The sequence below is a fragment of the Pipistrellus kuhlii genome, unplaced genomic scaffold (assembly GCF_014108245.1).
Source record: "Pipistrellus kuhlii isolate mPipKuh1 unplaced genomic scaffold, mPipKuh1.p scaffold_m20_p_13, whole genome shotgun sequence".
Lineage (NCBI taxonomy): Eukaryota > Metazoa > Chordata > Mammalia > Chiroptera > Vespertilionidae > Pipistrellus > Pipistrellus kuhlii.
In genome coordinates, this window is record NW_023425438.1 from 2,795,417 (window position 1) to 2,809,870 (window position 14,454).

A 14,454-nucleotide genomic window follows, 5' to 3' on the forward strand; every position below is an offset into this window, starting at 1 on the left:
ACAAAACCCTTAGCACTAAATAAGTTTATTGGGGTAACTGTGGGTATGGCCAAGACAGGGGGTGCCTCTGGGGATTGATTGTACACACAGCATTCCCTTCAGAATGCCAGAATCGGGCCTGTCCACGAATCGTGGCAGAGAAGTACGTGGATGCTAATCTGTCTCACTGTCTAATTTAGGAATGAGGATGGGAAGTCTAAACCTACTGCATCTTTTAAGCCCCTTCGGTGCTAGGCCAATCTCGGTGCTCTGTACACACTGGCCACCATTGATTGGCACCAATCAATCAGTCTTCCCAGTTTTTAACTGGGTTGCAGCTATAGCTTGAGTTCAGGAATCAAGAGCTCTACAGACATCATCTGTGCCAATGCCTCTGACTGTTGTCGGGTGTTCCAGCCAGGGGTTAAAGCCTGGCCTGAGGCAGTGTGTGGAGATTTGAACCCTGGGCTGCCAGGCATTAGATGTTAGGTGTGGGGTCTCCAGGGAGTTACTTAACCACTCCGTGCCTCAGTTTCCTATCAGTACAACAGGATTGGTGGTGATAATAGCTCCTACCTCCTAGGGTTATCGTGAGGATTGTGTGAATTAGTCTCTGTTACACACCTGGAGTGCTCTCTGGAGCAGCCTTGGCCTCCAGGCCTGCCGTGGCCCCAGCTCTGCTGTCCTGAACCCCATGTCCACAGAATGATCTCAGAGAGCTTCGGGGAGACAAGCAGGTCCATGCAGATCTGGTTCTGGCTTATGTCTTACTAGAGAAAGAGAGGGTACCTTGGCAAGCACGGATCCCAGGCAGTTTCCTTGTTCCCAAAACAGGATTGGGGGACCAGCAATGCTGGTTGCCTGAGGCCAGCAGAGGGGAGTGAGAGCACAGGAAGTCCTTCTGATACCGGTGACAAGAGCAAAGCCAGTGCTTATTAAGCACCGCCAGTGTACCACGGACTTGGCAGATGTTGTCTCATTTGGAAAACGAAATTTCGTAAAGTGGAAGCTTAAGGAATTAGCAATTTTGGAAAGAAGCTATAGAAAAAGAAAAAGAGAGGGAGTCTGAGAGCAGAAGTGATATCATGTGCAAAACTGGGAGGTTTGGAATGAGGATTGAAAGCCGAAAGACAGTGGCTACCCCAGCACATTCAGGCCACCTGCCACTACACAACCAAGTGAAATAGAAAGAAATCGGTTTTTTAAAAGGTGGTCTTACGGGGACCTTGGCTCGACCCCTTCCTACCAGGGGAATCGTAACTGAGTCTTTTAACCACAGAGCCTTCATACTTTCATCCGTAAAATGTTGGCTTCTTTGTTTTTTAATAAAGGTTAATTAGATGATGTGTAAATGTCCTTAAATAGTAACCGCAGATTCTAGGCTTCCCAGTAAGAGCTGAAGGAGAAGAAACGGGAGGGGAAGAGGAGAGGAAATCACTTGTTACATTTACTATGTTTTATTAATGTTATTCTGCCAGATAGGACTAAGGGTCCTTTAGTAAGTAGCAAAATTAAGAGCATTAAAAGATAGATATAGAGACAGTAAAGCAACAGGCAGACTGTCAAATTACAGCGGGGAGGTTGGGGAGACCTGGGGGAGATAAGAGATCAACTGAAGGACTTAAATACATGCATATAAGTACAACCAATGGATACAAAACTCTGGGGAGGGAGGGCATGTATGGGGGGAGCTATGGTATATGTACAAAGATAATAATTTAATTTAAAAAAATTAAGAGCATTCCTCTAGATTGCCCGAGTGAGCATTTTCTTCCCTGCGCCTACTTAATTAAAAACGACCATCAGTGTTTTAATTAGACCATTGACATTTCTCAATAACTGCAAAAGGGGCCTTAACTCACCGCGCTAGAGGACACACTATTACTCTGAGCTGTAACTGGCCGTGCTTCTGATAATCCTACTCCCTTGTAGAATCAGTTCCGTGGAGGAGAAGGAACGCTCCTGGGACAAATGGGGACTCGGAGACACCCTTTTTGGAAACCCAGGTCCGCCCCTCAGAGCATGTAGGAAGTGAAGCAAACTAGCAGGACCATCCAACTCACACATCGCAGGGCGTTTGGAGGCGGGGTGGGGAAAACAGGCCGGCTCCCTAGTTAATCTCACACTTCCCGTCCATTTCAAAAACAAGGTGTGACTCCGCAGCCCGATCTCAAAACAAAACAAAACACCCAGCACCTTCAGAAGCTGGCTGCCAGGTACCCTAGGAACCTAACCCCCTGCCTCAAGGAGCCTTCTCTTTCCTGGTGCCTGTTCCCTGGGACAGATCACAACCTGCTCAGTGAAAACAAGGCTTTAAGCTTTTGGAGGTACTTCCTGCTCCGTAAGGCTCTGCGCTCACTGGGGCTGCTGGCCTTGGCCGTTCTGCCTGTGGGCCTTCTGCCCGCTACAGACCCTGGGGGAATCGCCTACGGAGGAGAAAGGCGGAAGCTGGCATCCAGCATGTCTTCTCCTTCTCCCCCCAATAGCCCTGTGAAGTAAGGGTTTATGGTCTGCGTTTAGCATAGGAGGGCATCCACGCTCAGAGCGGTTATCCCCTCCCTAGACCTGTTTCTGTGACAGTACACCCCACAGGCTCTGAACCTCTAGGTGGGCTTGGGGTGTGTGTGTTTGGAGGGTGGGGGGAGGAGGGTTTGAAGGGAAGAGGAGGCCTCTGGGCCCCTCTGCTCCTCTCCTCTGGCCCCTGGCCGCTGCCTCCTGGCTGCAGGCTGCCCAGGTTTGTTTTCTTTGGCTCCCCTTTAATGAGCTCCTCAGGACGATGCTAAGTCTAGTTAGGCAGCCTTAATTGGTTTAGTTGCCACGAGATAATTCCTTTTTTCTTCCCCGGGAGGGGAGGCCGTTTTGCTCTGAGCCGTTTTAGCTGGAGGATGCTAATTATCAATGAGGAGAAAGTGACACCTGAGGAGTCCATCTTCCATCTTGGTCCTGCTCGACTCTCCTTTGAACTCCCTCCCCGGCCTCTTTGCCACTTCATCACTCGGCCCCCAGCACCATAAAAGCCAGCTCTGGCCGGGCTGGCGGCCGCAGAACCTCCTTTCTCTCTGGCCGGGGAGCCCCTCTCTCTGCAGCCACCTGGCAGGCATGGACGGCCTGCGGGACACCCTCCTGGGCCTGGAGGACGACAGCGGGGGCCCCTCCGACGGCCCCGGCCTGCTGGCCGCCTGGGACTGGAAGAGCGGGGCCGGGCCCTTCGAGCTGAGCCAGGCCTCGCCCGCCCAGAGCCTGTCCCCGGCGCCCTCGCTGGAGTCCTACACCTCCTCCCCCTGCCCCGCCGCAGCCGGGCTGCCCCGTGGGCACGGCGGTGCCAGCACCGAGAGCAGAGACGCGGGCGGCCTGGTGGAGGTGGACTACAACATGCTGGCTTTCCAGCCGGCCTACCTGCAGGCCGCCGGGGGCCCCAAGGCCCACAAGGGCAGCAAGGTCAGGATGTCCGTGCAGCGCAGACGCAAGGCCAGCGAGAGGGAGAAGCTCCGCATGCGGACCCTGGCCGACGCCCTGCACACCCTGCGCAACTACCTGCCGCCCGTCTACAGCCAGCGGGGCCAGCCGCTCACCAAGATCCAGACGCTCAAGTACACCATCAAGTACATCGGGGAGCTCACGGACCTGCTCAACAGCGGCAGGGAGCCCCGGGCCCAGAGCGCCTGAGCCCAGCCCAGAGACTCCACTCGGGGACTCCACCGGGCTCCCTGGACCACCAGCAGCACACGGGCATGTCTGTGTGGGCAGCCTGGGACCTTGCTGTGGGGAGAGTCTTCAGGGGATGTCCTCTGGGCTTGATGGAACAGCCGGAGAAGCAGGTACTTAGCTTCCAGTTCCCCCAGGATGTCTCAGGAGGCTGGTCCTTTGCAAAGACACGGATTCGTCTGCCTTTCTCTGTTCACGTTCCTTTCAAGGTTCCATGACTTTAAGTAAAGCACTGTGAAATGGTTACAGCTCATCTTCTCTTGTCACGCTGGCGTGGGGAGCTTTCTTCCGTGGCCAAGGAGACCTGTATTCTGTACAGGATCCAGGGTGACACCTGGATTCCAATTTAGAAGGTTCTGTGTCAGGGAAAGGGCTCAGTGCTTGTGTGTGTGTGTGACTGGAACCCTGCCTTTACCTGCACAAGGACCCCAAATCCCTTACATGCAGCAGAGATGAGCGTCATGGGAAACAGACCGCCAGGGACAGACAGACTATGCTAAGACAGTGAGGAGCCTAGGGCCAGCGCCTGCGGTCTTAAGGGAAGGGAAAGAAGGCTGCCAGCGAGCAAGGCTAGTGCAGGGAACAGGAGGGGTAGAGCAGGGGAGGAGGAGAGGGAGGACTCCGTGCTGCGGGGTGGGCCTGGGCTCGGAGGGCTGGAGGGTCCTGTGCTAGGCCTCCTGGGAATATGACCTCTCTGGATCCCGTCACTCACTCATTTCTCAAGTGAAGAGAATGATTCCAAAAGGAAACCAGACTATTTTGATTGTGTAGTAAAGTGCCAGGGGCAGGATCAGAACCCTAGTCTACCTCAAATCCCTGCAAAGGTATTTATTTCTTCACCAGAGCATCAGCCCCTCCTCCCTACCCCCAAGTCACCCCACATGCACCCACACACCTTCCCTGTGCCTCATCGGAGGGGGTGACCACAGCGCCCTCAGCTTGGCTGATTTGATGGTACGTGGCATCACCAAGGAGCTTTGCATTAAGGAGGCTCTCAGGAGAGGTAAGCTTTAGGCTGAATAGTCCCCTCCTCTAATGAGTAAGCATTTGTATTTGTTTCTCAATGTTTATGGCTCCTGTGTTTTTTTTCTGTTGGTGACTTTTTCCTTTTTTAGCAACAAACTACAAAGGCAGTCGAGGTGTTCACAATTTTATGTAGAGTCCACTTCTTCCTTTTCATGCAAATAAATGTAGTCATGCATGCATTTTTAAAGACCCTCTTTAATTCTACAAATTGCTTTTTTTTTTTTTTAAACTTGGGACACATAGCCAAAGCCCTCCCAAGTTAGCACACATAAACCTGTAACGTGAGGGCCGTTATTACCTTCATCCTACAGACGAGGAAACGGAAGTGCAGACTTGCCCTGCGACCCACGTGTGAACAAGTAGAGGATGCAGAAGGTCAACGATGCGCCACAGCATCCTTTGTGTAATGAATCACCTGGTGAATGATATTTAGGTTGTCTTCAGTTTCTTTTTAATTACAGTGCCTTAACAGACATCACAGACAACTCACTAGCTTTTTACACTGATATTTTAATTAGTCCTAGTAATTCACAGAAATGGAATTCCTGCATTAGAGAGTGTGTACGTGTTAAAGCTGAATAAATATGATGACTTTTACAAAGTTTGTAATTATTCACACTTGCCCTAACATTATGGGCCAGAACCAGCTGCTGGATATTACCAATCTTTTGAACTGTTTTAATGGATAGGAAATAGGTATGTCGTTGTGTTAATTTTAATTTTTCTATGAACTATTTGAGATGGCGCGGCTTTAAAAATTTTACGTTACTGTTGTTCGTTTTGGGTTTTTTTTTATAACTTGCCATTTTATGTTCTTTGTCATTTCTCTATTGCTTATTTATCGTCATTAATAATTTGGGAGGGTTCTTAGTACATGATATGTGATACAAATATTTGCTCCCAATCTATTGTTTTGTTGCCATTCTTATATTTTATATTTGACTTTGAGCATGAGATCTTTTCCTCTTTTAAGTTTTGCATTTTATATGATCAAATATCTCCTTTTTTATGGCTTATATGTGTTTTTTTTTTTCACTTTGCCTAATTTTTCCCTGTTCCAAGGCTATCTAAATGTTTAGGTTTAAATATATGTTTCTGTAACTATTTATCTATAGCTCTTTAACATACCTGCAACTTATTTTTTATGTTTTTGTGCATAGACGGGATCTAACTTTATTTCTGATTAGTATTTTTGTAACTGAGAAATATCTTGCCATTGGCGGGGGGTGGGGGGGGTCAGGTGATAGGCACATTTGCTAAAATGTTATTTTGTATGTACAAACTTCATCAACTTCTCTACATTTGCCAGTGGCATTTTAGAGAAGAAACTGGAAAATGTTGGATAATATCAAAGTTTTCCGTAAGGGCCTCTAGCCTGTGTATGTATAGATGTTCATGTGAGAGTGTGTGTACACATATGTATATGTGTGTGTGTGTGTGTTACTCTATTTGTTGGGGGAGGAGGGTTAGAAAGGAGAGTGTGATGTGGGGAAGGGTGTGTCTAGCCTTTGATTGGCTTTTAGATCCATTGTCATTTTTCTTGCCATGCTCTTGACTTTCGATATTTTTTTTCAAGTTCAAGCAGTAAGAATGGGTTATAAATAGCAATTGTGGCCAGTTTGGGTTGCCTTCTGGATTCTGTGAATGGGTTAGGAGATGCTGTCCTCACTTTCAGACAACCCCGAAAGCCACAGACTCCCTACTGGCTGGGCTCCCAAGGTGCCAGCTGAGAGGAGGCCTCTGGAAAGTCAGGAGAAGGTGACAGCTTCCTGGCAGGAGGCCTCCAGCGCGGGCCTGGCTGCACTCCGCACAGCTGCAGGCCTCCCCACATTGCATGGGCACCCCCCGGCCGGCCGCCGTGGGGAGAGGCAGCTGCCCCTCAGCCTCTGACTGCAGCAGTCCCCGATGAGGATGAGGTCACCTCCCGGGGGGGAGCAGAGCTGGAGCGGCTCCCTGATTTCTCTGGGGAGCACTGAAAAGCAGCAGCTGGCCTGGGCCCAGCTCAGGGGTGGGAATAAGTCACTTTGGGTGCTTAGATAGGAACTGCAATTTGTGTGTGTCCAATGTGCTGTGCTGGGAATTTTCATATTTTTAGTTTCACACTGTCCTCCAAACAGTCCCAGGCCGTGGGCATTATCAGTTCCATTTGAGGAAAGGGAAGCAGGGCAAAGCCACATGATCAGGAGTGGCACGTGGGGGAAGACTTGGCTAGTGAGTTAGGCTCCGACTCCAAAGCTCAGGCCCCTCCGTGGAGTCCTGCTGTGCTGCCCTCTCTTCCAGGGGCTCCCAGGCCCCCCTGCCCCGCGCTGGGCAACAGGAGAGAAATCCTCACTCCCCACTTCCCCAGAGCAAATCTTCACTCTGGGCTTCTCCGCCTTTTCTCTGCATCTCCCTCCCTGGGCCCCGGGCTCCTTTCCCCACCTGAAGGCTTTCAGAAGGGGCTCTTCATCTTGTCATTAAATCATTTCCCTTTGAACTTCCACCTCCACCCCAAACCTTTCCAGAGCTTCCCTTCCCTTCCTTCCTGGCGCCCAGAGTCCTTCCTGACCCGCAGAGGAAACCTGACGTCTGTCCGTTGGTGCTCAATAAAGTTTACCCAATTCACACAGGGCTGAGGTTCCTTTGTTCTCGCAGCTCCTGCCACATTAGCTGAATGGGAGAGAGGCCCAAGCAAGGGTGGGGAGAGAGATGCTTTGCGAACTAACAAGTCAACAGAATTACCCTTATTGTTGTTCCTTAAGGTCAATCTTAAAAAACAACAGCAGGAGAAGATGCTTATGTAGGTGGGTTTTGGTGTTGCTGCCTTGGAGGTCCTATTACCATGGTCCGGTAGGTTCTGTGCCAGCACCAATGCCCGTGCATGCTCCAGGCTGCGGGAAGGAGCCTGGGCCTGGCCCTGACCCCTGTGGCCTCTGCCCACGCAGGCTCCACCACCACCAGCTGGCACATGCCTCTTGTCCTCCTGGTTGCCAATGAAGTGTTGAAGCTAACGCAGTGCCTCTTAGAACACTCAGATCTTGCTCCTTGGGTTCCAGAAAGGCCCTTGAACTCGGAGGAGGAAGAAAGCAAAAGACATTTGAGGAGAGGGGGGGGGGGGTTGGGGAAGAGGAGGGGGGCAGCGGGGAAAGGACAGTTCTTTCTCTGTCCCCTGGGTTGGAAAACTATTGGCTTCCCTCCCTCAGCAGTCTCCCCTGAAGCTATGAATGAACTCTGTTTGTCTTCATTAAGTTAGGGGGGAGGCAGGCAGGGCTGGAGGCCGGGGCCCTGAAGGAGGGAGGAGAGCTGGGGAAGGAGCGATGCCCTGGCCCATTCCCAGCCCAGTCAGCAGCAGATGTGGACGGATTCATCATCCGTGTCAGGCTCAGCGCCAAGGGCTCCTATACTCTTTCTCCTTTCATCTTGACCGCTGACAATAGAGGTGGCTATTATTAGCCCATTTTGTAAATAAAGAGGCACAGAGAGGCCAAGGTCACCTAATTGGGGCCGGGCCCAGGAGTCTACCCAGGTCTGCTTGACTCATTCTTCCCACAAGACTGTGGCCTCTGAGCCAGAGGCAGCGGTGACTAAGACAGGGCAGAGGGGTCTCCGCATTCAGGCCTCGCCCACCTGTGTTCTTGCTCTGCCTTTGCATTAGCATTGCTGGAGGTCAGGGCAGGTGCTAACTGGTGACACCATTCCTACTCCTGTCCGGTGAGGATTGGAACATGATCTCTTCCCCCCCCCCCCCCCGCCCCCTCTCTGTCTCTCTCTCTCAAAACAAAATTTTTAAAACACAATGTGAAAGTTTTGTAACAACTTTGGGGCCTTTGTATGTCTCCAAAGACATATAAACCTGACTTCAGAAGCACCTGCTCTCAGGGACTTCAGCTGCATACCTTTTTCCTCAGTTTCTTTCAGGCAATCATTATAACAATAGCAACTAATGTTCATTGTGTGCTTGCTCTGAGTGAGATACTAAATTAGAGAGAGTAAATTACATAACATACTTTAACCTGTAAGAAGTAATAGATAACGACTTTAACAACTCTCAGATGGGAAACCGAGGCCCGGAGAGGTGAAAACTTGATTTAACCCCCAGCCTGGTGTGGTGCAGTTCTGCACCAGGTGTGTCTCTATTTGTGTGATTATAAAGCGCTTTACATGGATGATCTTGTTTAATTCTTACCTGTATCTCAGTATACGTGAGGAATTGTGTTTACTTTACAGATGAGGACATTCAGGCTCATAATGACAAAATATCATAACTGTTCATAAATGACAGAGCTGGCATGAGAATCCAGAATTTTAAATTTCTAATTCGGTTCCTTCTGGGTAAACTATGCTGTCATCCAGGAACTCCAGCTCTGTCCTAAACCCTGCCCCCACAGGCATCCCCACCAAGACAGAACAATGAAAACACCTGTCTGCATTTCAAACCTCCGCGTGCACGCACTAAACAGTCAGAGTAGCTAAACCCTTGTATCCTTTTATTTTTTATTTTTTTAATTTATTTGATTTTTTTTTTTTTTTTTTTTTTTTTTTTACAGAGAGGAAGGGAGAGAGATAGTCAGAAACATGGATCAGCTGCCTCCTGCACACCCCCCACTGGGGATGTGTCTGCAACCAAGGTACCTGCCCTTGGCCAGAATCGAACCTGGGACCTTTCAGTCTGCAGGCTGATGCTCTATCCACTGAGCCAAACCGGTTTCGGCCCTTGAACCCTTTTATTCCCGTTTATAATTCAGGAATTAGCTACCTCCCCCCAACCCCCCAGGCCCCTGTCACTGTTTTGACTGCCTGTCTAATTACTTCCTAGCAGAGAGAGGCTCACATTTAAGTCATTTCAGTTCCTGTTTGCTAAGGAACACCGCCAGGCCTGCTGGCCCCTGGGGGCACTGAGAGCAGAAGGTGCCACGGAAGGACCCAGACCAGCACAGTGGGCAGTGGTGGATGGGAGTCCTGTCAGCCTGGCCCTTCTGCTGGATGAAGGTGATCAAAAAACACACAGGACAATGGTATATTTGCACAGATAATAATTTAATAAAAAAATACCCAGAAGTACCTGGAGATACAGGGAAAACAAAACATTTATTTTCAGACATTTCACATGTACTCGTGCAGTGACTCAGGGGGTCACTGCTCCAAATCCTGAGTCAACCAACATGGAGGAAGCTTTCTCTTTATACCCTCTGCTTTCTTTGTCCCCCATATATGGATTAGACATCCGGACCTTTCGAGGGCTTTGCAAAAAGCCATGTGTGTTGGGATGGGGCCCTGAGACCACACCTAAATACCTAATGGCCTGGCCTGGCACCAGCACTGATAACCCCCTCTGGGCGCTGCGTATTGTTCATGGTGTATGGCCTCTGTAAAACGGGAGTATTTAGGTTAGGGGTGTCGAACTCAATCAGAGAAGGGGCCAAAATCTAAAATCCAGCCTAAATCGCGGGCCGAATGGTTTACTGAACAGTCATAAACTGTCATTGTGATGGAAACGCAGCGGAGTGCAGTGATGACAGCGCGGTGCGGGCCACATTGCAAGGCCTGGCGGGACGGATTTGGCCCGCGGGCCTTGTGTTTGACACATGTGATTAGGTAAACAGGTCTTGCCAGACCAGATATTAAGGAAGGGGCAGTAGACTAACAGGAATGTGCATTGGGGATACAGAGTCAGGCTGCTGGCAGGCCCCTCACACCTTCCCCTCCCCCATCCCCACCCCAAATGTCTTATTTTCCTCATCAACCACCCAGATATTGGATCTGTGGATGCTGCAGGAATAGGATGCTATCAACATCTTAGTTCTTCTGTGGACATGAACTTTTAGAGGGTCAACTTTATGCACTGTCTTTATGCTGAATGTAAAATTTTGCCTATGCCAAATATTGACAAGACAAGCTAAATAAAAAGGCTGTTGAAGTCATAAGAGAAATGTGAAAGGTGTTGAGAGTAGGGGAGTAGTTTAATTCCCAGTAGATAAAATTCACTCCTGAGCCCTCCTAACAACAGCGTTTTTAGGCAGGAAGAGAAACAGCGTCATGGAATCATTGTCTGAAGACAAAAAGGTTCATGGCATTAAGTGCGAAAAAGATCTTGAAAAATACTTTCCTAGAAGATGAAAAGATGTGATGATTTTACATTGATTCTCAAAATGAGCCAAAAACATGATGTAATTTGCTCTCGGGGAGAACTGTCGCTCTAGGGAATGAGTGCAGTTAGCCAAATTTCTGATTTCCAGGCAGAAACATCTTCATCAATGAATCCCCTGGGTGTCTGAAATGGTCAGCCCCGATTCTTTGCGATTAGCCTCATTCTCAGGTCTCTGCCCAAATGTCACCTCCTCAGAGAGTGACTTTCCCATCCACCGAGGACGCCCAGTCCCTGCAACCTCCCCTCAGCATCATGCTCTTCAGAGCACTAGATGGCCACCGTGCTTATCTTCCTCCAATGAATATAGGCTCTGGGGGTGGGAACTTGGTTTTTTTCAAAGCCCTATTCCTGGTGTATACCTGGAGCACCAAAACCCTCACCAGCATCACAGACACTCTGACCGCTGGAGGCCATCACTCAAGATCATACGTGTGAGGACACTTGGAATGTCTTCCTTGTGAGACTCTCATTCCCCATCGGACCATGCTCTTCTGAGGTGCCCCAGTCTCCCATCCCAGCAGGGGGTGAGATTCAGAAACTCTGTGGAAGGATCTCACGAGTTTTCTCAAGACACACGGATCTAAGGGAAGGCTGTGCCCTACCCTCTGGCTCATCCTGGGGCAGCCCATTGGGATGAAGGTTGAGAAGAAGGTTGTTAATGATGCACACTTTAGCTCTCCTCGTCGTGGTAAATAAGATCTCTTGTTCTCGGGTCAATATGACGATTACCCCACTAATCTACCTACTCAAGCATTCAGCAGCTGTCATCTATTGTAGTTCTAACAGGTAACAGAGCTTCGTATTATGAACATCAGAATGCCCACGACGGAGGCCCAGGGTAATTCCAGAGTATGCTGTGTGTGTATAAGAGGAGCGACTGTGGAAGACTCTCCCCTGAGAGCTGCCTCACAGCAATGACCGATGTCAATAGCCATGTTATTGTAATACAGCAGACGCCCGAGGTAAGCTGAGCCAGAGTAGAAATAACTGACTCAGTCAGAAGCCATTGCCGTATTGCATAGTCTGCATAGGTTTCAGTGCTTATATTCACCCTGAAATAGCTTCTGCTTGGTAACCAGTTTAGCAGAATTTTAGCTAGTTTTGTGCAGAATTGAGCAAAAAACATGAAACTACAGTGCTTTTACTTATACTTTGTGGGTTGTGACCTGACTTTTTGCTTTCAGAAGGGCTCCCCCTGCCCACTCTGGTAAAATGTAAGAGCAATTCTCGCTTGGGAGAATTGGAAGTAGCCATGTCACATGTCCACGTCTCTCTCTGGCTCTTGCAGATGAGTAGGCTTAAGGGTAAGGGCCTGTAGCTTTGGAACTCTTGCTTTGGACTCTGGTTCTGCCGTTTTCTTTGTAGGATTCATTTACTGGGCTTTTAAGCTCCGTTTCCTCATTTGTACAGCGGGGGTGGGGTAACGGCTCATAGGGCTGCTGAGAGATTAAGCGAGCTAATGTATGTGATGTTCTTTAACAGGGCATGTGTTAAAGGCTCAATACATGGCAGCTCTAACTGATCACTCTAGTTGTTGGGACTGAGTCATGTGGCAGCCACATGAGAGACAACACTGTAGAATTCCAACGGGGAATGAAGAGCTCAAGGGACAGACAGGCCATTGGGTTCATTGTATCTAGAAAAACTGCCCAAAACTACAAGTTCCAGGTAGATACCTACGTGAACGTCTCATACTAGAGCAAGATCCTTGAAGGCACTTGGACTTGACCTTTGCAGCCTCCCAGGTCACTTCATACTGGGTCTAATATGTCTTATAGTTGTTAGAACATTTGAAAGTCCTTTTTTACTGAAGTAGTCAAGGAGGAGAATAGCCACAAAGTTGATATGGACATTGACGGGCAACGCAACTAGTTTATGAATGTGTGAAACTGGTTGACTGCTTTGCACAGTGAAGCAAGTGGGTGGAAATAGCTCTAGCAGAGTAAGCCTGGATCTCAGTGCCAAAGACAGTGCCCGGTGCCTAGTAAGCACAATGCAAACACTTGACACCAGAGAAACTTAACTGTGAGGCTTCAAGCCACTTACATACAAGCACAAGACACCCTCTTTTCAGGGACCCCTCACAAACCCACAGTTGGGGGCACTCTAAGCATAACTTCTCTTCTATGACTTAAAACTCTGATGGGGCCTTCAGTATGGCTGGATCTGACTTGTTGAAGGTGCCTGTCGGACTCAATAGATGTCTATTCCTGCAAGAACGGGTTCGAGAAGTCAAGGGTGAGAGTCTCAATATATCAACAGTCCAGGGCTGATCTCAACCTCCATGTGCAGAGTCACTTCTGAGGCTGACTGCACTCTCTGAACAAGCCATCCCAGGGGCCTGGGGCATGCACCTGCACACAGGTGTACCAGCTGAGAAGAGACGCCTACAGTGCCACATCCCCCCAGTGGTTCAAGAGGATGGAGTGGCCACCTGCACAGGCAGCGCTCATCTGTCTTTCTTCCTGAGCCCAACTGGTCTGTGCAGAGCCCCAGACAGTGTCTTATCAAATGTCCTCCTCCCCACTCAGCCCCAGGTGCTAGTCCACAGGCCCCCACTTTAAAGCTGAAGGTCATGTCACTGAGAAGAGCTGGAGTCATGATTCGAATTCAGGCAATTGGCCCGGAGCCTACACTCTCGGGCTTTAAAATTTTTATTTTATTTTAAAAACAAAAGTAGAAATTTTGATAGTTTGTCTCATTGACTCCATGTCCCTCAGCCTCCAAGAAGTGCCTGGTACACTGTAGGTGCTAAATGATGGTAAATGATGACCGTAGGAATAAGTTTCTACATGTGGCAGGGACCGCACTGGGCACTTAATATCCTTTCACTCATTCTTTCATCCCACCCCCTCTACAAATACACATGGCATTGTTCCCAGCTTATGTGGAAACTGAGGGTCAAAAGGGTAAGCTCCCTTCAAGGTCACAGTGCTAGTGAAGAGCAGAGGTAGACTTCGTTTCAAGTCCCAGCTCTCTCCATAGTCCTCTGTGGCTTCTATTAGATGCATGGCTCCTTCTGAAGTAGCCACCTGCAGGCAGCTGTTTCTTATTGGGAAGAGTCAACGATCGGCCTACGTGCATCTGTGAAATCCACCAGTTATGCCAAGGCCAGAGGTCTAGGTCCCAGGGAAGTAATACCGACAGATGGCAAATGAGGTGTGCTAATGCTAACAAAACTAGAAGGTACCAGGGAGTTATGGGGAACATGTGGCCTTTGTGAGCTCTAGTTGCAAAATATGCAATCCTTTGACATGGCTTAAGCCAAGGAGAGATGAATGCCCCCCCCCCCCCCCCCCCATGTGAATGGAGAGCGGTCAAAGCTGTACTCCCACATTGGGTGGCTCTCACCCATGGAATTGAAGTCCAGATACCTGTCTCCCAGGTGGGTGGCCGCCAGGGTCATTTGCATGGGACTTCCCACACTCCAGGGTCATGAGGTCCGCAGATGTGTGTGTGAAAGCTGAGAGAAGGGGGCAATGAGCCTCTGAATGCCACTGCAGCCCCTCCAGGTCCAGGGGGGGGGGGGGGGGGGGGAATCCTTGTCACCCACCGCAGGAGGGGCTCCGTGTCCGAAAACCAAAGCCCCTGAAAGAAGGAACCTTCAGCAAGAGACA

The 14,454-nt window shown here is 49.5% G+C and overlaps 1 protein-coding gene across 1 annotated transcript; it reads left to right on the forward strand.

The window, feature by feature from the left end:
* The first annotated feature begins 1,669 nt into the window (after positions 1–1,669).
* Positions 1,670–7,295, forward strand: MSGN1 (mesogenin 1). The gene has a single exon (XM_045580482.1). The coding sequence runs from the start codon at positions 3,079–3,081 to the stop codon at positions 3,643–3,645; it is 567 nt and encodes a 188-aa protein (XP_045436438.1). The 5' UTR covers positions 1,670–3,078; the 3' UTR covers positions 3,646–7,295.
* The last annotated feature ends 7,159 nt before the right edge of the window (positions 7,296–14,454 follow it).

Bases quoted from the DNA above. Each gene is read 5' to 3' on its own strand.
- MSGN1 (XM_045580482.1), top strand. From the start codon at position 3,079: ATGGACGGCCTGCGGGACACCCTCCTGGGCCTGGAGGACGACAGCGGG.